We start from the raw sequence: 23657 nt of genomic DNA on the forward strand, positions 1-23657 counted from the left end.
TGCTGCAAGCAATGTATGGTCTAGTTTTGCAGCCTTCTGGGATCCATTCTCAGATCTACCCCAAGAGTTGGGCCCTGATACCTAGCATGCCATGAACTGAACACCTCTGCATGTGGCAAAATTCCTTCCTGACCAGAAAAAGAGTTTGGCCAGATCCACAGCAAAGCAGTGTAATCACTAGACATTTTTTTGGGGGGGGGGAAGAATATGCTAAAAATTGGGTGACGAAGACCGTGACCTTAGCTCTGAAGGAGTCTCATAAATCCCAGGGGGAGACAGAATGAACAACAAGCTAATTTTGCCTGTTACCTGTTCAGTGGCAGTCCAAAAGATAGAGGCGCAAGGTCCCAGTCCTCCTGGCACAGCTTCCAGGCCCTACCTTTCACTAACCAGACTCCACACAGAGCAGGGAGGGCATGTCACGGTTAAGAAAATAGTAGTTGTCCTTTCTCCTAACCCCAAAGTCAATCAGGATGCTGGGGGAGGAACTATTGCTTGCTGGTCTAATCAAATTAGACACCCCCCCCTTGCTTATACAAGATGGGACATTTCTGATTGTTAATCTTGGATGCCTCTTACAACTCTGTAATCGGTTCCTTGGGATGTCTCTAAATATAAAATCTATACTAATTTAAAATGTATAAAAGGCTGCATCTTGACCATGTTGATATAATCACTAGTACTGTAGCTGAAAGCCTGTGCTTTGCATGGGGTTAATCATAAAGTCATATTTGTAAAAAGCCAATAATGGCTGAGAACTTAAAAATTGGACCATAATAGACTGTGAATCCCAGTGATGGGATTGAATCTGGTGATATTCTAAATACAAAGAGCTCTCAACAATGCTTGTAGCTGTTTCCCTCTCTTCACATGGACTCAACAGACATTCTAGTCTTCAGAGTGATGTTTGGGGTTATTGTATGTGCTGGTTATGTTGTGAGGGTGGTTGTGTTGATTTATGTTTGGGGGGGATAGTACTGGGACTTTTGTGTTGGCTTGTGTGCGTGACAAATAAAGGGTGTGCTGCTTGAGGGACTGTGTTTTGGGGTTATTGTGTGTGCTTGTTGTGTTGTGTTGGCGGTTTTGAAGAACTGTGGCAATTGGGCCAGGCAATCCATCATCTGTGCAGTCTCCATCATATAACCAATGAAATTGTTGCATGCAAAATAGCTGTAGAGTAAGAGTGGTTGGTTGAATTACTTCTGGTATCACAATGGTCTAGGACTCTTGGCATGGCATAGATACATGCCTTGCTGTGGCATGTGTGTAATTTGTACAGTCAGAATGACTGGGTACTTAAAAATTGGACAGTAACAGACTTCAAAACCCAGTGGTGATTGAACCTGGTAGTATGCCGAACAAGAAGGGCTCTTGACCATGCTTGTAGCTATTCCCATAGCTTTGCACTGACTCTACAGACATTTTAGGCTTCAAAGTGACACATGAACTGACATTCCTGCATTTTTATTATATGTATTTATTTTTACACTTTAGATTTCTGAAGTGGCCAAAACAAATAGTGTTCCTCTATCACTTTTTTTTTTTTTTAATTTATGTTAAATTCCAGAGGAAAGAAAGAATGTGATAAATGAGCTGTCAGAGATGAGGAAACAGCTCCGAAGTGAAGAGCGGCGACTTCAGGAACAATTGCTCAATGTAGTCAGTGATGATGATGTAGCCACTACAAGGTGAGATGTTTTTAAATACACACTTCTAAAGCCAGTTCTTGCACTATGCCTAAAGCTATATTAACCTGCCAGAACACACTTGAGCAAAAGCAAAAATATGAAAACAGTTACGGGATTAAACTTGCATACAAAATGTTCAAACTCTTTTATAATACAGCATTACATTGTTGAGCATAACACCCTGCAAAATGCATAATTTAGGGTGTTCTGTGGTCCGTGCTTACAGGATAGGGAACTCTATCCTGGGAAGCAGTGACTCTAAAAGACTCGTGGGTCAGAGTGAATAATCAGCTGAACATGAGTTCCCAGTGTGATGTGGCCAAAAGGACTAATGCAATCCTTGGACGTATAAATGGCAATATCTGGCAGGATAACAAGAGGTTCTATTACCCCTGTATTTGGCACTGGTGTGACCACTGGTGGAATACTGTGTCCAGTTCTGGTGACCAAAATTCAAGGAAGATGATGTAAATTTCAGAGGGTTCAGAGAAGTGCCACAACAATTAAACAGTTGGAAAACATGAGCTATAGTGAAAGACTCAAGGAGCTTAATGAATTGAGCTTGTCAAAGAGAAGGTTAAGGACTGACAGGATCGTAGTCTCTAAATACTAAATGTGGGGAAAAGGAAGTTTGATAATGAAGAGCTTTTCAGTTTAGTAGGCAAAAGTATAAGAAGATACCATGGCTGGAAGGTGAAGCAAGACAAATTCAGATTAGAAATGAGCAAATTTTTAACAATAAGGGTAATTAACCATTGGAATAGTTCACCTAAGGTGGTTGTGGATTCTCTTTCACTGGAAATGTTCAAATATATCTTTTTAGAAAACATGTAATATGCTCTTGTTCAAACAGGAATTAATTCAGTGAAGTCCAATGGTCTGTATAATGCAGGAGATCAGACTAGATGATCATAGTAGTCCCTTTTGGCCTTATCTATGAATTTCATTAATATATGTTTTTTCAAAGGAATTATCCAGTTGATATTATCTATATCTATTGCCTTCTAAACCTAAGATTTTAAGACGAAAATATAAGTCTCTGATGCCAGCTGGGCTCCAATTTCCATTTCTTGCAGTAAAGCACGTGTTTGCACCCGGAAAATACAACTCCAACATTAGTTCTTATGTCTACTGTTGAACATTGCTGATACTAGTTATCATTTCATCTGAATTTAAATTGAAATAATAGATTTCTCCTTTTGTATGTCTTAAATATAGAAAATACTTGACCCAACAAATAGCTTCTTGTATTTTTTTTTTTTTTTTTTTTGGTTTGTTGAGTGTTTACATTCCTTCAGACATACACTAGAATCTTGCTAATTCACATTTCACTAGTCCTTTTTCCTCAGGCCATAATGTGTGTACAAAGCCAGCAGTGTCTGTATAATAGCCTACTGCTGTAGAGAGGTATGTTGTTATGAATACTTCATTACAAAAATATACCACAGAACATTTACTAGTGTACTATATAACTATACTAACATAAATTATTAGAACTGCACTGGTTAAATAAATGAATTTTGCCTTATCCTTCTTTTATGTTTTGATTATTTGCAAATCTCATCACATAGTAATCATAGGACCATCCAGCTCATTTCCATGTCATCAGTGTGAACTTAGATACCACATTGCCTCCATTTGTAATACACAAAGAAATTTAATTATTTTTAAAACTGTGTTCAAATTTCAAATAGTTTTATTATTTGAGTGGCAGGATACAATATCCAAGTAATAGTCTTCACTTGGAGTAATAGTGAGTGACATGTTCAAATAAGTTATGAATGAGGAACTGTTAGTGAGACTGAATGTTTGGTTTACAAACTTTTCAAGCAGGAAAAGAGATAAAAATGTAATGGATGTATTTGAGATGGCCAGGCTTCGGATGCAAGCTCCAGTCAGACGACCTTCATCAAAGGGTGCAGCTGACCCTGTCAATGTTCAGAATATCAGGGAGTTCAATGAACTTAAATACACAGGCAAGTGGATTTTATCCTTTCTGATTGGAGGTTTATTTGTATCTCTTAATCATTTCCTAGCATTTAAAAGAAAATTCAGTAATCCTTCTCACAATTGCCCTTAACACAAACACTATGGACAGGGTCCTGGCCCTCACTGTATCTTCTTTTCCACTGGCATTCTGGTTTAACTAAACAATAGAGGGTCCTGTGGCACCTTTAAGACTAACAGAAGTATTGGAGCATAAGCTTTCGTGGGTGAATGCATTCACCCACGAAAGCTTATGCTCTAATACTTCTGTTAGTCTTAAAGGTGCCACAGGACCCTCTATTGTTTTTTACAGATTCAGACTAACACAGCTACCCCTCTCATACTGGTTTAACTAGTGAGCTGAGGAGTCCACTGCCTGCTACACCATGGCATAAGTAGTATGGCCAGGGAACCACTATATCCAGCTCATTCCTGGCTGCTAAAACAGCCCCTTGGAATGTTTTTAGTGGCATTGTATAACACATTCTGTGTTGTTTTTGTGGAGCATTTATATCAATTTGCAGTGCAAAATATTTTGGTTCCCCAAAATGATGATATACTTAACTTCCATTAAACAGGAAAGCATATGAATGTTTCAGCAGCTTTTTAATGCACTTGTGTGTGCAATGATCCATTCACATAAAGGTGCTGAGAGGTGTTTTTGAAAATCCCGAAGTGGCTTTGGAGCACAAGTCCCAGTGAAAGTGTACAGGATTTGTGCTCTTAAATAATTTAGGCACTTTTGAAATCCCACCCTCAGTGTCTGACAGCAGTTTACACCTGACACATCTGTGCTTTCTTATTAACCAAAAGAAGAATCACCACAATCAAAATTCACTGTGTCAACCCTTTAATTTAGTTGTTGTCATTACCATAGAATCATTGAAACTCCTAATCCAACCACTACTAACCATCCCAGGTATTTATACATTGTTACGGTCTTTGGGTTTGTTTGTTTTCTGGCAAATTGAAGTTGCTTAGTTATTTTTTTTCATTTGATACACTTTACCGCCATCTATAAATTATTTTTATGAAGTGGCATTTTAACATATTATTACAAACCATCCACTTTTTTTGCCATTATTAGTTTTGATAGTCCTAGTGCTTTTAAATGCATGTAGTTCGCATTTTTGAAGTAAATGTTTCTGAAATAGTGTTGTGATGAAATTTAAAATTCACAATCTATGCAACAGATTCAGAAACACGAGCAGACTTGAGATATATGTACCCCGACCCCCCAAAAGATGATCAAACCTTAGAGATTCAACAGCAGGCATTGCTAAGAGCGCAGCGGAAGAAACTCAACAGAATGAAAATGAGGAGGGATGCAGAAGGTAAGAAAAGAGTGACTTGAGAGAATGAAATGTATTTTTATTGGCTTTGTTTTTGATATAACTGTAATAATCCTCAATTATAGTTTTAAATTTCCTTTAACTCATTGGCTTGCTCTGAAGAATGCATGCAGGTTCACAATAATTTGTTGGAAAACAGAAAGGTAAAGCTACTGTTGAAGTTCTATATATTTTAATACTACATAATAAAGAAAAAGCCAGTCTATCTATCTGCACTTCCATTGTTAGAGTGGATGCTTCCCCTTGGTTCTTTGGGAGTAATTTTATTGTGATTTCATGATTATTTTAAAAAATATAGCAGAAGTTTAGGGCAGTTCCTGTTTCTTAAAATCTAAAGAGTCGTAAATGTCTTCCCTTTCTGGAAGATGAGTTTGACAGAAGTGACTGAAGATGGTCTTCAGTCATTAGCAGATTAGTTCTGCAAGGCAACAATACTGCCACACTCATCACAGATAGTTTGGAAACCAAGAATTATTTAGACTGAAGTTAGTATAGCTAATAATGTGTCTCTGACTTTTGAACAAGAAATATGCTGAGGAATAGTGAAGACAAAGTTCTGCTGTTTTCAGTCTCAAAACCAGCCTTACACTGCAGGTCCCCTTTTGGAGTATTGAAGACAGTGGGGCAGGTCCTTAGCTGTATGTATCTAGCGATCTGAGGGCATTCTATAGTGCCCCTCAGTGTAGTATTTATTGTCATAACTCCATTGAAATTCAATGGAGGATTTGTCTCTGTTTCTTGTTAGGTAAATTAACTTTTTCACCTTCATTCATTTTCTGTATGCAATAATACAAAATGTCTTTGAACCAATCGTCTGCCATTTCAGTACCTTGGGTCTTAGCTTCAAAGCCATCAGTGGGTTAGGATGCAGCTTCATAAGTGACCACTTCTCCATTCCATGATGCCCTAAAACAGTTGACCTTCTCTGTAAAAATGCAGTTGACAAAGCACATGAGACTTGAAATCAAATTGTACTCTGAGAAATTTTAGCTGTGGAATGAGCTTTCAGGGTCTGACCACTTTCAGGCAATGTTGCAAAATCCTCCTCTGCATAACTTGGTTAATTGGGAAAAAGAAAGAACAAGAGAAACAGATAAAAACAAAAGAGATCCCGATCAGACCTTCCTCTAACAGAGAAGGGAGAAGAGCAAAAGACCTATGAAGTACACTAGAAGCTTTGCTATACAGATCTAATTGACTTGGGAAGCAATTAAATACTACACTGAGGGGCACTATAGAATGCCCTCAGATCGCTAGATACATACAGCTAGAAAGACTAAATTAGTATAGACTTTATTTCCTGCATGGTGGTAGTTTTGAGGCTACAGCCTTCATGAAAGAGGGAAGAAGACCCTACCTGAAAAACAAGTAGTAATCTCACAAATTCTGCATCTACACCAAATCTCAACTCACTTGAAATGCCAGAATGAGTGCTGCCTGCAGTAGATTGGATACAGGTCGTCATAACATAATAATCCCTCTTTGTTTCATACTGTGGATTCAGTGACATCATCTAAATGTCATCTTTCTTACATATTTTAGTTAGTTAACATTATTGATATTCATTTCTATCAGTAATGTTCAGAGAAAATGTCCATTCAGGTGAATGGAGCAGTTCTCACCTCTGCCAGACCTGTCGTTTCAGGATCTCTGAAGACTCAGGTAGACATAATGGCATTTGCTTCACAATTTTGGAGGTTATTTTGCCACCATAAAAACTAGAGACTTTTTGTTGTAAAGAATGCTCAGATTCTGGAATGCAAGGCGCATTATCACAGGCAAGCTGTTACTTATCTATCTGCCCAAACTTGTCCAGCTCAGCTCCTGGGGAGAAGCCCTTCTCATAAAAATTGCAATTTGGAGTTTCTTGCTGACCTACAGTGCCAGTTGCTAAAAGTTTGGAATAAATGCTAGTAAAGGCTTTAGTATTCCTGCCACTTGTAGCTTTTGTTGGGGAAAAATAGTTCTTTTGCAACTGTCCTAGGAAACCTGTATAGTATCTTACTCTACAAGTCATCCCAATATGACTAAGGGTGACCAAATTGATCCTGAAGGACAAAAGTTGTGTTTATTGCGTGATAAGCTAAAAATATGTTATGCATTAATGAGGAAGATGATGAATATTTCTTGGGTTTGTTCTTTCTGTGACCGGCTTTTCTGGTGTTCATGTACACTATAACTTTTATATACAGTATATAAAAAAACAAACGTATATAAAAATACACTTCGTGTCTTAAATTGTGACCTTCTTGGGGCAGGGATCTTTTGAACTGTAATATTTTCCCAATCAGATTAAGTTTCTGATTAACAGGCCACATTGCCTTTGAGAAAGCTCTGATTTATCTGGAGGAGTGTGCTTTGCCAGCTATGAAAGACAATTTTGACTCATTCCATTAATTTGAGTACAGATTGTCAATTTCTTCTCTTGCCAATTCTGAATGGATAATGTAGTTTTAAATAACATTAATCTGAACAAAGCCAGATGTTCCCTTCTCCAGGGCAGTTTAGATTGGCAGACAAGTAACTAAACCCTGAGAACAATTCTGGGAAATCTCTTTATTTTTAAGCTGCTTCATGGTCCTTTTTTTTTTTTTTTTTTAGAATGGATTGACCCTCATTTGGTGAGATTTAGTGTTCAGGGAGTTTATGGTTCCAGTTCATATGATCCAATGGAGAAAGTCTCTTGGTCCCTTTCTCGTAGTGAAAGAACGATGTCACTCTGGCTCACGCCTCTGGGTACTGCGGGTGGCCGGTGAAGTGCTCTACTGCACTTGATCTTAGCTCACGGAGACTGGAGAAAACCAAAGCCCACCAATTCTTTGTCCTCCTTTATCTTGTGACTTTCATTGTCCATCTTCTATTTTACACTTACTTATAGTTTGTTACTGTCACTTCCTACTCTGTAGTTCTGGACAAGAGAAATATGTGTTCTTTGCCTTTTCTCTGTTAATTTTCCAATTAACCTTCCTCAGAGTCAAATTCAACTCCTTTTTCTCGAGTGAAAATGGATCAGATGCTTTTCTTGTTGTCTCATTCAAGGGAAAAAGAAATGAGTGATATAAATATATAGTATGAAAATTACACTGCTGTTGGCTCTAGAGGCAAAGACAGTAATTCTAGAGATTCTGCTAACATTGTTGGGGGAGCAACAATAAAAAAATATGTGGCTGATGCAACTCTTATAAATAAATGGAGATATACTCATCTCATAGAACTGGAAGGGACCTTGAAAAGTCATTGAGTCCAGTCCCCTGACTTCACTAGCAGGACCAATTTTTGCCCCGGATCCCTAAATGGGGCCCCCTCAAGGATTGAGCTCACAAACCTGGGTTTAGCGGGCTAATGCTTAAACCACTGAGCTATTCCTCCCCTCTTCTTTATATAAACATTTATTACTGTATTTTCCCTAGGTTTTTAAATAAGAGAAACATTTTAAATGTTAGCTGCATCTAACTAACACATTTCTAAACATATGACAAAAGTAGTTTCAAATGCTACACTTGCCCCTGACTCTTGGCAATTTTTGTCATTTTGCAATCTCTTTCCTGCTTTTAATTGTTTTCCTTTCCCTTCTTACTGTGTGAGAGTGTCATACAAACAGGAGAGCTGAGTGAATAATGGACAAGTTTAAGGCTGTTTGTGACTTTTTATACTTAGTCTCATTCTTTTTAAAGTTTAACCTTAAGTTACAATGTCCTGGCTTTCTAATATTTGAGATGTTAATAGTCCAACTTTTTTTTCCCATTCATTTAACAGTGCTTTGTGAACATTAACTCCAACTTACCCAAGTTTTTGGTCTAAGAATTCCTTTATTACTCCTAAGTTCCATTTGGCTATTTTTATATAGTAGCTATTCAGATTAGATAGATTTTAAAGCCCTGAAGTTTAAGTTTAATCCTGATGACTAATAGAATATTGAGTATGGCTATCCCTTAAGATCCTACATCTTTTTTTAATTCACCAATTTATTTTAGATAAGTAAAACATATTTATTTCATTTATGAAGAGTGGGGCAAGAAAACAAAAATATTAATATTATAGAAGTGGAAATCATCTTTATTATAACAGAATAATACACTAATTTGAGTCCTTTGGCACATCTTGGAAGGTTAACTTTCTATTTGAATTGCCAATTCAGGGTGCAGAATTAACTTAGAGATGGATTCCTTTGTTTGAGCTATATGATTAGCATATTTTAATTTAATTTTTTATATTTTATTTGCACTTGTTAATGGGAATGCTGCAGACACTGATTTTAATTAAAAGATTTGTGTAAGATGTAGTTTTAAGGCTTTAAACATCATTCTTCTTCTTATGTATATTATAGTAGTGCCCAGAGGAGCCCGGGTTAAGATCAGAGCCTTGTTGTGGTAGGTGGTATACAGACCCAGAGTTAGACAAGGTTCCTGCCCGGAAACTTGTCTGTGAGAAGACAAACAATACATTAAGAGCAGGGTAGAGGAAGACTATTAAATATTTACAATTTCTGTATACCTAAATACACTGTTCTTCTTTGAGTACCATTTCCTATGTGCATTCCACACATGGGTACTCATGCGCAATGTCTTTTGGCCTGCACATGTTCTGTAGCTCTTCTCGTGCTTCCGATTAAGAGTGTCAGAGACAGTGAGATTGTCTCTGAGTTCCATATCAATCAAAAAAATACCTGTATTTTTTCCAAAACCTTGCTTTTCCTCTGAAGATAAGAGACTTCACTCCATCAATATTCAGCATGCTCTGGCATTCTACCTGCAAGGAACCAAACCCATTAGGAAATCACCAAGACTTTTTATTGCTACAGCAGAGAGATATCATGGGCAAGCCATATCCTCCCACTGCTTGCCAATCACCCACATGTGGAATACACATAGCGATCAGCACTTGAAGAAGTGGAGGTTACTTACTGTAACTGGAGATTCTTCAAGATGTGTGGTCCCTAGCTGTATTCCACTACCTGCCTTCTGTCACCTCTTCTTCTATTGGATTTGCGGTAAGAAGGGGAACTGGAGAGGCATCCACCCACACTGCCTCTTGTACCCTCAGTTGGGACCACGAGAAGAGCTACTGCACATATGTGGACCAACAGACACTGCTTTGAAGAATTTCCAGCCTTGTTGTGCATGCATACCCATGTGTGGAATACAGATAGGGACCACACATCTGAAAGAGCCTTCAGTTACAGTTAAGTAACCTCCTGTTATATGAATGTTTGGGTTTTCTTTTCTCTTCCTTTTTTTTTTATAAATATCAACTTTTCCAACTGTCCTCAGCTTAGCCATCATGTTTCCTGAATAATTGTAGGCATCATGGTTACAAGTGATGTTTGAGAAAAGATTTGTAGGAGGGAGGGGTGAGTAGCCTTACAGATAAGTTCAGGGATGGTGTGCCATGTATTGTAATTTTAAAATAGTTAATAGCTTAACTGAATCGTTTTTGAACACCTGATATTGTCATAAGTTTCCATATGAAATTTAAAGCCACCAAACATGACTTTATAGAGAAGAACTTGGCAGGGAGATGAGTTACTCCATGGCACCCATGCAGCAAATAATACAGTTTTAAATAATGTTCTGCAGCAGGTTCTGTACTTATGGGCGTGTACAAAATTCCAAATTTTTGAGCTTAAAACCAAAAATATACCATATCTAAAACAAGCTGGCTAAGTAAAAAGTTAATTTATTATTTTATGAAAATTATATTAAATGGTGTATTCTCTCAATAACACTACCGTAATTGCATTAAATGAAGACAGTATGCAGTTCTTGTGGTAAGAAACAGTACTTCTTACCAGCTACGTGATTAGTTGTTGTTTATTATATGTATTACAGTAATACCAAGAAGTCCCAACCAAGATCACTGCCCCTCTGTCAGGCGATGGACAAACATAGTGAAAGCCATTCCCTACTCTAAAGAACTTACTGTTTAAATAGACAAGTCAGGCAAAGATTGGGAGGGATAACAGAGACATAGAGAGGTGAAGTGACTTGCCTAAGACCAGAGAGCAGGTTTCTTGGTCCTGGTTCAGTTGCCCTATCCTCTAAACCAAGCTGCCTCCCCAAAGGTTAGTTACTTTCCATATTGTCCGTTTTGATGCTCTATAATAGGAAGGTCACATTGATTGTTACTACCAGGGTTGTCAGAATCTGCTCTGAGGAACCCAGTGTAAATTTGCTCTTTAGTTACCAAATAAAGATTTCTGCAGCAGAAAGTAGGTGTGTTTCCAGAAGTTGATACAATATAACTTCTAATGCTAATATCAGATTAACCTTGAATACATTTAAAAATCTTGTTAGTAAGTACAAAAACTGGTTAGTCTGGACATTCCTATAATAATCCTTAAGTGTATTTAAATTCAACAGATGTCTTGCACAAAGCCAAGAAATAAACAAGTTGTTATTAATTTGTTTTGCCACTTAGAAATATAGTTTTGATATGCAAATATATTACATTTTGTTCTTCATTGGGAGAGACTTGTGAATACACATTTGGGGGGAATGTTTTGTATTTGTAACAATACCAGATTTCCTTCAAGAGCCGTTTGAATATTTACATTAGGTCCATCTAGTGACACTTAAATTAATATTAAGACAGCTAAAGCAAATTTTGCATCAAAATATTCCCAGTTTATTTATTAATACAGTGAATATGACTGTAAAGATAAGACTTTAATAAGGAGTGATTCATTGTGTCCATATTTGTGTAACAATATTTTGCTAAAATGTTTAAATATGTTCTTGTATAATCAGTGTTTATGTCCATTACTTTTTTTTCCTCCCTGGGCTGTGATGGCTACTATAGACCATGATGATTCTGTTCCTGACTTTAACCCACGAAACATGGGACTGGTAAGAAGAAACTGAGCTCCCCTTCCCTCCTCTCCCCAATATGCTGTTTTCATTTTGTTCAAATGTGCAGAGTGTTGTGGCTTGTAGTTATGTTAATTTTGGACCGAGTGTACATTAGAGTACTATTGAAATAGAAAACTAAATTTAACTAAGCTTGCAATCTGTCTGGATAACTGGCAAGCTAGAGGAATAACAAATAGGATACTTTATTCAGGTCTCTTTGCTGAGGCAGGAAATAAGCTCCATGGCTGTATATCTTAATATATACATATGGCTGGATTCTTCACTGCCTTTTACTTGGTATAGTCACGTACATCTGTGCAAAGTTAGGAGTAGAATACTGTACCTAGTGTGAGTTAGTGGAGAATGCTAATTTGGTAGAACTTTACACAGTTATATATGACTAAACAAGGTGCAAGGCAGTAAAAAATCAGGCACTGTTTCCAACAAGATATACAAGAGCCATGGAGCTTATTTCCTGGTTCAGTGAAAAGAACTGAATAAAGTGCTATCAAATTCCAATTCTCCACTAATTCACACTGGCCACAAGAAGTGCAATGAAGAATCAGGCACTTAGAATGTCACTTAAACTATTATCCTTGCATTGTCTCATGATGTATAGCTAATAGAGCAGTTATGTATTCAGCATAATGTTAGTAAACTTTGGTTGTAAATAACTCCCTGAAATTTTCCTTTGGAGGGTTGATTTGCAGTAAATTTGCAGTTTCCATTGTCTCTTTCCTCTTTGAACTCCAAATTGGTAGACATTATAGTGATTCTCAACACAGAGAAATCCCTTTACAAAACCAATTCTGTAATAAATTGTTGCAGTTGCCGCCATGTTGTTTATTACAAGTTAAACCTTTAAAGTATGTAATAAGGATAGCATAATAACAAATACTAAGCTATGTTACAGTTGCATAAAAGTACATTTTTTGAACTCAGTATTATCAAGGACTTGATGTCACAGGGGATTAGTAAAGGATTTTGAATCTTTCTTGTCTAGATCACTACTTTAAAATACAATCCAAAAGTCATGAAGGATATTCAGTATCTTATGTGAAGTAAATTGCCAGTCTGGGTTTAATTCCTAATGAACATGGGTTCATGTTACACAAAGAACAGTCACAACTGACACCCATGTAGACAGTTTTAATAGAGAGGATTGTTGTGGAAAATGTCCAAAGTATGAATTGTATAAGGAAAGTCTCAAATATCTTTAATCCTATTATTTTTGCCAATAGAATAAGACTGAAGCACATTTGAGAGCACTGCACTGTTTTGTAGATATAAAGAAGACTGTAAATTTCCAGTGCTGTTCAGTGTTGTTCTAGCTGTGTCAGTCCCAGGATATTAGAGAGACAAGGTGAGTGAGGTAATATCTTTTATTGGACCAACTTTTGATGGTGAGAGAGACAAGCTTTCAAGCTACACAGAGCTCTTCTTCACATCTGGGAAAGGTACTGAGAGTGTCACAGCTAAATACAAGATCAAACAGATAGTTTAGCATAAGTAGTTAGCATATATTCTAAGGGACCATTCAAGATGAAGTGGTCCGTTAACAATCCTGTACTCATAGGACAAAAAGGGGTGTTAGTAGGGTACAGATTGTTGTAATAAGCTGTAAATCCAATGTCTTTATTAAGACAATGATTTGTAGTGTCTAACAAAGTTAAGAATTTAAGCTCCCAGGCTTATCTTTTGAAAGTGTTGTGCAGGTTTCCAATGCACTAACTACTATGAGGGTGAAACCAGGAAATCACTATGCTCTCGAATGAACAGGAAAATGACAAAAGACAGAAACACCTGTGGGTGAACACTTTTCACAAAGCGATCCCTTTATATCTGACTAGTCAGTCCTCATCCTCAAAAGAAACCTGGACAACGGTTTCAAAAGTCGAGCCTGGGAGCTTAACTTCATAACTTTGCTAGATGCCAGGTCTATTCTACAGGCTTATATCGGTATAATTACTTCGTTCAGGGGGGTGATAAATCCACACCCCGGAGCAGCGACGTTATACCAACCTAAACCCTGTTGTAGATAGAGCTTCTGCAGTCAACATAGCTACTGCCTCTCAGGGAGGTGCATTAACTATTCCAACAGGAGAATCTCTCCCATTGGTGTAGGAACATCTTCATTTAAGTGCTATAATGGCACAGCTGCACCGATACAGTGTTTTAAGTGTAGACCTGCACTTAATAAAGACACTGGATTTATTGCTTATTACAACAATCTGTAACTCACAAACCTCCCTTTTTGTCCTATGACTACAGCTATGTTAAGGGGCCACTTCACCGTGAGTGATCCCTTAGAATATGTGCGTTAATAACTACTTAAGGTTTCTCAAACGGGGTCGTGACCCCTCAGGGGATCTTGAGGTTATTACATGGGGGTCGTGAGCTGTCAACCTCCACCCTCAAGCTGGTGGCTCTTTTTTGGTTCTCTCACTATGTTTTTTAATTTGGGGTATACATTTAAGTTGAGCCTCTATTATGGTGTCTTTTTAAAGTAACCATGCAGCTTGCAGGGATTTTACTTTTGGTGCTGTACCTTTTAATTTCTGTTTAACTTACCTACTAATTTCTGTGTAGTTCCCCTTTCTGAAATTAAGTGCTACGGTGTTGGGCCGCTGTGGTGTTTTCCCTGCCACAGGGATGTTAAATTTAGTTATATTGTGGTCACTGTTACCAAGTGGTCCAGCTATATTCAACTCTTGGACTTGATCCTGTGTTCCACTTAGGAGTAAATCAAGAATCGCCTCTCCTGTTGTGGGTTCAAGGACTAGCTGCTTCAAGAAGCAGTCATTTAAGGTGTCAAGAAACTTTATCTCTCCATTCTGTCTTGAGGTGGTATGTACCCAGGCAATATGGGGATAGTTCAAATCCCCCACTATTATTGATTTTTTTTAATTTTAATAGCCTGTCTAATCTCCCTGAGCATTTCACAGTCACTATCACCATCCTGGTCAGGTGATCGGTAATATGTCCTACTGCTATATTATTATTATTCGAGCATGGAATTACTATCCATAGAGATTCTATGGTATAGTTTGGTTCATTTAAGATTTTTACTTCATTTGATTCTATGGTTTCTTTCACATATAGTGCCACTCCCCAACCAGCACGACCTGTGTTGCCTATTATATGTATATCCTCACATAATATGAGGCACTCTAGTTCACCCATCTTATTATTTAGACTTCTAGCATTAGTATAGAAGCACTTGAAAAGCTTGTCACTTTTTAGCTGTCTCCCATTACATGATGGCATTGAATGAGACTTTTTTTCATTTGACCATTTCTCATCAGATCCTACCAGTATTTTATCATCATCCATCCTTTTCTCCTTATTAGGACATAGGGAATCTCCATTAATAGATCCTCCTGTAAGGAATGTCTCTGTCCGAACCATGTCCTCCTCTGCACATGTCGGCTTTCCACCAGCCCTTAGTTTAAAAACTGCTCTACAGTCTTTTAAATTTTAAGTGCTAGAAATCTGGTTCCATTTTGGTTTGGGTGGAGCCCATCCTTCCTGTATAGGCTCCCCCTTTCCCAAAAGTCTCCCCAGTTCCTAATAAATCAAAACCCCTCCTCCCTACACCATCGTCTCATCCACGCATTGAGACCCTGCTACCATGGAGGTCCTGGACTTCAATCTCTTACCTAGCAGCCTAAATTTGGCCTCCAGGACTTCTCTCCTATCCCTCCCTATGTCATTGGTACCTACATGTATCATGACCACCGGTTCCTCTCCAGCACTACACATAAGTCTGTCTAGATGTCTCGAGAGATCCACAGCCTTCTTATCAGGCAGGCAAGTCACCATGTGGTTCTCCCGATCATCGCAAACCCAGCTATCTATATTTCTAATGATCAAATCGCCCATTACTAATACTTGTCTTTTCCTAATAACTGGAGTTCCCTCCCCCAGAGAGGTATCCTCAGTGCGAGAAGATACCACAACATTGTCTGGAAGGAGGGTCCCAATTATGGGATCGTTTCCCTCTGCTCCAGTTGGATGCTCTCCTTCCTTGAGGTTTTCATCCTCCTCAACAGCACAGAGGCTGTCAGACAGGGGGTGGGACCATTCTACTGTGTCCCGGAAAGTCTCATATATGTACCTCTCTGTCTCCTTTAGCTCCTCCAGCTCAGACACCCTGGCCTTCAAAGCCTTTACACGGTCTTTGAGAGCCAGGAGCTACTTGCACTGAATGCACACATACGCCACCTGCCTATTGGGCAGGTAATCAGACATGCTGTGTTGGGGGCAATAAACTAGGTAGCCCCCACTCTGTTGCTGGACTTCTGCCTACATTATCTTTTTACTCCTGAAGTTGGTTCCTTTGTTGAGGTTTTGTTTTTATCAGGGTTTTTTTGTGTGTGGCTTACGTTTAAAGAAGTTTAAGGAATGTTGCATGTATCTAGCCCCCCACTCTCCCACTCCCCTTCTCAACTCCCTCACAAAACTCCCATTAGCTGCTCCTGTTCTCTAGCTCCTCTGGTTGCTTAGGATCGGGTTTTTTAAAGCCCTGGTCTTCCTGAGTAGCCCCGCCCCCTGGTTAAGGGCTGATGGATGCTGAAGGGCGTAGGGATCAAAGCCCTGTTAATAAGCTCTCAGCCTTGCCTATCAGGCTGCTTGGCTCAGCACCCACACGTTCAGCACACCATCCCCAAACAAACAGACCACATGGCATATTTCAGTCCAGCAGCAAGCATACTACAACAAACAAACACACACACAACAGACATCAAATTTACCCCAAGGGTCACGTAATTGCTCCTCCCTCACCAGGAGAAGTCCGTCGCAAAACTCCCATTAGCCGCTCTGTGTCGCTCAAAAGCTTGTATCTCTTACCAACAAAAGTTGGTCCAATAAAAGATATTACCTCACCCATTTTGTTTCTCTAATTTCCAGTACCGTCAATCTGGCACTTTTCAGAACCACTAGAATACTAATAAACAAACCAGCAAGCAAAAAAAAAAAAAAAAAACCCAACCAAACAAAACAAATAAAAAAACCTAGTACAGCTGAACTGAGTGTCTTCTGTTTTACTTTTTTAGTTCAGAAATGAATCCAGTGATTTCTTGAAAAATTCACTATTGGAATCTGAGAGTGCATTCATTGGTGAGTTTACTCCTCTATATTTAGCAGTATTTATGTTTATGTTCAACATGACATTTGATATGGTGGTATTGTTGTTCTCAAACAAAGTGATTATGCTGCTATTTTAAAAGTCTCAAACCAGTAGACTTTTCCAGTGGAGTTGGTAATTGTCAGCACTAATTCTATGTGTTGGGAAAGTCCTCTCTAACTTAAAAAGCGGATGTTAATGTAATCACCTACTCCTTTTTGTCCTCCTTTCTGTGCTTTGCTTTTCATCAGTGCTGTACTATATAGCTCTATTTTTACTGTAATGATTTTCAGACCTTAATGTGCCATAATAGCTTGCAGTTTTATTTTAGACATCGTATAAGAATTCTTACTTGTCCTTCAATCAAACAAGACTTTGGTAGTTGAAGTTGGAAATGGAAATGAAATGGAAACAGAACAAATAGCCTAAATCCATTCTCTGTTATATGTACTACTAATTAAGATTAACAGGGCATTCAGACTAAATTGATTCCCCCGACTGAAAGTTAGCATTGTCTTTTATAAGAGCCACATCTCTAGCTGGACCTAAATTCCATTACATTGTCTCCAGATTCTGCAGCATTGTGATGCCACTGAATGAGAATTGTCCATAAGCTTCATTTTTATAAAGAATTAAAGTTTTAAAATGAGTTAAATATTACGGCTTATTTTGTTATCAAATTCCATTTATTTTATGCTCTCCCTGCATTTTAAACTTTCAGTACATCAGATATTTGTATTGAAATTGTCCAGGTGAACCTGGATGTTTTGGCAAGTTATAGTGGACAATGGGACTTTTGGCACCTGGGGAGCGATGGGAGGCAATTTGAGATTGTGGGATAAGCAAGTTATCTGGATGTTTCTGCTAAAATGATCAGCAGTGAAATACATAACAAAATTGATAGATAAATATTCTTTTGTTAGATTTCATAGGGCTTGGTCTGCACTTAAAAAAAAATCAGGCCCTGCAGCTGTGCACCACTATAGTGCTTAAGTGAAGAACCTACCTACACTGTTAGGAGGGGCTCTTGAAGGTAATCTGCTTCCCCATCAAGCTAGTGCTCTCTACCGGGGGTTAGGTTGCTTTAACTGCGTCGCTCACTGGGGTGAATTTTTCACACTCCTGAGCAACCTAATTTTTTAGGTAGACTAGACCATAGTAACCTATTGAGGTGAATGAGGCTGTTCTGAGCTATTGTTTCATGAAGCTCCATTAGCTTGTGCTTGATTTATATTTGGAAGATTGATCTTCAAAACTAGGATGATTAAAATGTGTATACATGTGTATGTTTATGTGTATATTGTAAATGAGCTTAGATTCTGTAGCACAGTTCTTTGGCAAGGGTAGGGCAAGATGACAATTCTTCAGCAAATGCTTTATAATCATAGATAGAGGTCTACACCGTTATGCAAGATACAGAACAATTCATTCAGCAGATTCAGTTTAAAACTACAGGTCTTCCATTCTGAACTGATGTAGTACTCTAGGCCGCCCAGAGGATTCAGGGGGCCTGGGGCAAAGCGGGGGAGCGGACCGAAAAAAAGGCGCCACCCGCTGCGGTGCTTGTACTTACCGGGTGGCGCTCCGAGTCGGCGGCGGGTCCTTCAGTTGCTCTGCATCTTCGGTAGCACTGAAGAGCCCCCCGCCGACGAAATGCCGCGGATAACCTGGAGCGACTGAAGGGCCCCCCGCCGCTGAAGTGCTGCCGAAGACCCGGACCGCCGCCGGGTGAGGCGCCTCTAGCCAGGAAAGGGATTCTCAGACAGGACTCGTGGGGCCCGGAGCCTGGGGCAAATTGCCCCACTTGGCCCCCCCCCTCCCCCCCCCAGGCGGCCGTGGTAGTACTTAAAAAGTCACAATCTTGAAATCAGCAGGTCAAGAGTTCCTTCCATCAGTGTTAATGTATTTTGCATAAATGCAAAACTTGGGGATTCTTGATTTCTGGCTCAAAAGGGTTAAATAATGATGCACATGCAATCACAATTTTAAGCTGCCTAGATCAGATACAAGCTTTTTCTACTCATCATGCATCACTTATTATGGCAGATTACTTTCAGCGTTGTTCTTTAAAATGACATGCCTCCACTTGATATCTTAGAGGATTCTATATAGAGGAATATTTGTGACGCACATTAGGGTTACAGTCTAGTATGTGCTTCTTTAAACCCTTGATATCTATGTGTAAAAGTGAAATTATATTTTTCCTCTCTGTTTGTCATGTTCATTTATCACATCTTGTTTCAAATTAGACTGTAAGTGCTCAGGACAAAGGCCATGTCTTCCTGGAATTCGTATACAGAACTCAGTATAACAGAGCCCGTGACCTGTTTGGGCCTTTGGGTGCTGGCCAGTATAGCTGTCAGCAGGAATACTTTCTTGGGCATAAGGGTGCCACAAATTACCGTTTCCTATCACCAAAAGGTCAAAAAGCCTGCAACATTTATTCTTTATGACATAGAGGAAATATATAAGTTTTATGCCGGTAGATTGTTTTATGAAGCTAAGAAACCCTATTTATTCTGTATTACCCCCCACACCCAACCTATGGGTAATCACTGCCTTTGGCTCCAGGTAAGGGGGAAGAAGGGTGTCAAGTTTTTTGTCAAATGTGAATTTCACATTAGGAAACATTCAAACACATTGTGTTAATATATAAATATTGGAGAGCTTGATATAATCTGACATGAGCAGGGGCATGCACAGGATCTAATCAGTCTTTTCCATCTCTTTGATTCTATGAGTAGCCTGCACCAATCTCTCCTCACTCTAGGAAATGTTATTTATTATTTACTTATTAAGTGATAAAAGCATGCTCAGGGCTGTACCAAATGTAAATATTGAGAGTACTTGTATAGAAGACAGACATAGAAAGACAGAGCACCCAGAAAATTCTGGAACAGCCATCCAAGAGGAGCAACGGGGGCAAAACCTTTAGCTGGCTTCAAGACTGAGCTTGGTAAGTTTACAGAGGGGATGGTATGATGAGATTGCCTACAATGGCATGTAACCTATCTGCGACAGCTAGAAGCAAATATCTCCAATGGCTAGTGATGGGACACTGGATGGGGAGGGCTCTGAGTTACTCCAGAAAATTGTTTCCCGAGTGTCTGGCTGGTGGGTCTTGTCCACATGCTCATGGTCTAACTGATTACTGTATTTGGGATCAGGAAGGAATTTTCCCCCGAGTCAGATGGGCAGAGACCATGGGGCACAGATCAATTGCAGGTTTAAACTATCGTCACTGGTGAATTCTCTGTAAGTTGAAATCTTTAAATCATGATTTGAGGACTTCAGTAACTCAGCTAGCAGTTACAAAACTGGATGGATGACGTGTTGTGGCCTGCGATGCACGGGTGGTCAGACTAGATGACCACGATGGTCCCTTCTGACCTTAAAGTCTATGAGGATGCCCTGGGAAACTCAGAGGAAGTGGTCACACTTTTTAAAATCTAATAATGCTGATATGGAGATACTCTGTTTTTTGTCTCTAGATGGAGTATGTTCCGAAGAAGAATCTAAAAGTCCAGCTCAGAGCAGGGAATGTGTTTAACAGGAACAGTACACTAGATTTTTAGTTGTGGTGACATAGTTTCAAATATTAATCAATATGTGATATCTAGGCAGATGACCAGTGAGAGTGAATTTTGTGGTTTTGTTATAATCCCCATTTGTGCACATCCCAAAACCACCGTACAACAAGCAAAGGTCAGAACTAGTATGGAGGGCATGCAAGTCTTTTCTCCCATTCATCTGCACTTACCATGTCCTTATAATATTGAAGAGCAAATGCCTGTCTGCTGCGTCAACAAGCAAGAGAGAGGAAGATCTGCCTCCCTGTGTGCAGAAGTGGTAAGCCTCAGGAAGCGGTGTATCAGCAATCACATCACCGTATCAGCAGCCTGCCTTCTGGGGAAGCAGAATATGCTCACAGACTTCAGCAGACACTTGAACTCACCCACGAATGGAAACTTCACAACATGGCGCTGCACACCCCAACCAGAGAGCTATTCACTTCTCAAACAAACAGCAAATGCACCACGTATTGCTCCAGAGGAGTCCCAGGTCACCGCTGCCAGAGCGATGCGCTGCTTCTTACCTGGTCAGACCAGTTCAACTATGCCTTTTCTCCGATACTGCTCCTGCCACAAGTTCTACACAAGATCTGACAAAACATAGCAAGGCCCCCTTCTGGCCCAGACAGTTCTGGTTCCCCAGCCTCCTGTGTATATCATTTTGCCCATCTGTTATCCTCCCAATATTCCCTGGGTTCCTGACCCAATGCAATGGCAAGATCAAACACCCCAATCCATGACCACTCCACCTCAGGGCATGATATTTGGGTGGGCGGGATCCCTAGAACATTCATGTTCCTCATCTGCATGAGACATCCTCTCTAATAGCAGAAAAGACTCCACTAGGAAATGTTACCTATCTAAATGGAAATGCTTCTCATCTTGGACACAACAAAGAGGCGTCTTACCAGAGATTACAGATATTCCTCTCATCTTAGACTATATCCTATCTTCGAAGACCTCGGGTCTATCCATCAGCTCCTTATCAGTCCGCTTAGCAGAGATTAGTGCATACCATTCACCTGCTCGAGGCTACTCGATTTTCACATACCTACTAAACTATGAATTCTGGAAAGACTTGCCTGCCTACTCAGAAGAATCCACCCCAATAGGACCTGAATCTCGTTCTCTCAGTGCTAACAAGACCCTCCCCCCCCCTTGAACCTTTAGCTACTTGCTCCATGTCCCTCCTGTCCATAAAGTTCACCTTTCTCGTAGCTATTACGTCAGCAAGAAGGGTTGGTGAACTGGGAGCAATGATGGCAGACTCTCCATAAACTGTATTCTGTAAAGATAAAGTTTCTTTGCGTTATACCCCAATTTTATCTCCAAAGTAATTTTGGAATTTCATCTTAACCAATACATTAACTCACTTGTGTTCTTCCCAAAACTGCATGCTTCCTCAGAAGAACAAAGACTCCATTCCCTTGGTGTTTAATAAGCCTTGGCCTTTTACCTGTACAGAACAGTACCAATCAGGAAATCTTGGAGACTGATTGTCGCCATAGCAGAGAGCATCAGAAGGCATGCCATCTCCACCAGGAGAATCTCTACATGGGTATCTGGATGCATTCTACTCTTCTATCAGTTCTCAAACCTCCCTCAACCAAAGGCTTCTCTTCAAGACGTACCCCTCCTGGACATCTGCATAGTGGCCAAGTGGAGTTCATAGATTCTAGGACTGGAAGGTACCTCGAGAGGTCATAGAGTCCAGTCCCCTGCCCTCATGGCAGGACCAAATACTGTCTAGACCATCCCTGGTAGACATTTATCTAACCTACTCTTAAATATCTCCAGAGATGGAGATTCCACAACCTCCCTAGGCAATTTATTCTAGTGTTTAACCACCCTGACAGTTAGGAACTTTTTCCTAATGTCCAACCTAAACCTCCCTTGCTGCAGCTTAAGCCCATTGCTTCTTGTTCTATCCTTAGAGGCTAAGATGAACAAGTTGTCTCCCTCCTCCTTATGACACCCTTTTAGATATCTGAAAACTGCTATCATGTCCCCTCTGTCTTCTCTTTTTCAAACTAAACAAACCAAATTCTTTCAGCCTTCCTTCATAGATCATGTTCTCTAGACCTTTACACATTCTTGTTGCTCTTCTCTGGACCCTCTCCAATTTCTCCACATCTTTCTTGAAATGCGGTGCCCAGAACTGGGCACACTACTCCAGTTGAGGCCTAACCAGCGCAGAGTAGAGCAGAAGAATGACTTCTCGTGTCTTGCTCATAACACACCTGTTAATGCATCCCAGAATCATGGTCACTTTTTTTGCAACAGCATCACACTTTTGACTTGTATTTAGCATGTGGTCCACTATAACCCCTAGATCCCTTTCTGCTGTACTCCTTCCTAAACAGTCTCTTCCCATTCTGTATGTGTGAAACTGATTGTTCCTTCCTCAGTGGAGCACTTTGCATTTGTCTTTATTAAACGTCATCCTGTTTACCTCAGACTATTTCTCCAATTTGCCCAGATCATTTTGAATTATAACCCTATCCTCTAAAGCAGTTTCAATCGCTCCCAGTTTGATATAATCTGCAAACGTAATAAGCGTACTTTCTATGCCAATTTCTAAGTTGTTGATGAAGATTTTGAACAGAGCCAGTCCCAAAACAGAGCCCTGCGGAACCCCACTTGTTATACCTTTCCATCAGGATTGGGAACCATTAATAACTACTCTGAGTACGGTTATCCAGCCAGTTATGCATCCACCTTATAGTAGCCCCATCTAAGTTGTATTTGCCTAGTTTATTGATAAGAATATCATGCGAGACCGTATCAAATGCCTTACTAAAGTCTAGGTATACCACATCCACCGCTTCTCCCTTATCCACAAGACTCATTATCCTATCAAAGAAATTGGTTTGACATGATTTGTTCTTTACAAATCCATGCTGGCTATTCCCTATCACCTTACCACCTTCCAAGTGTTTGCAGATGATTTCCTTAATTACTTGCTCCATTATCTTCCCTGGCACAGAAGTTAAATTAACTGGTCTGTAGTTTCCTGGGTTGTTTTTATTTCCCTTTTTATAGATGGGCACTATATTTGCCCTTTTCCAGTCTTCTGGAATCTG

At 39.5% G+C, this 23657-nt stretch overlaps 1 protein-coding gene across 3 annotated transcripts in view; it reads left to right on the plus strand.

Moving 5' to 3' along the window:
* CSPP1 (centrosome and spindle pole associated protein 1) overlaps positions 1-23657 on the plus strand; it is a 140312-nt gene that overhangs the window by 93986 nt on the left and 22669 nt on the right. For 2 of the 3 annotated variants that reach the window (XM_065585721.1, XM_065585719.1), the window contains 5 exons: positions 1568-1688; positions 3522-3664; positions 4868-5008; positions 11825-11871; positions 16932-16995. In XM_065585721.1, coding sequence (XP_065441793.1) covers positions 1568-1688; positions 3522-3664; positions 4868-5008; positions 11825-11871; positions 16932-16995 — 516 coding nt within the window. Of the gene's footprint in view, positions 1-1567; positions 1689-3518; positions 3665-4867; positions 5009-11824; positions 11872-16931; positions 16996-23657 lie in introns of all 3 variants that reach the window. The other variant, XM_065585722.1, reaches the window with a different exon arrangement.

Source organism: Chrysemys picta, chromosome 2, assembly GCF_011386835.1.
Source record: "Chrysemys picta bellii isolate R12L10 chromosome 2, ASM1138683v2, whole genome shotgun sequence".
NCBI lineage: Eukaryota > Metazoa > Chordata > Testudines > Emydidae > Chrysemys > Chrysemys picta.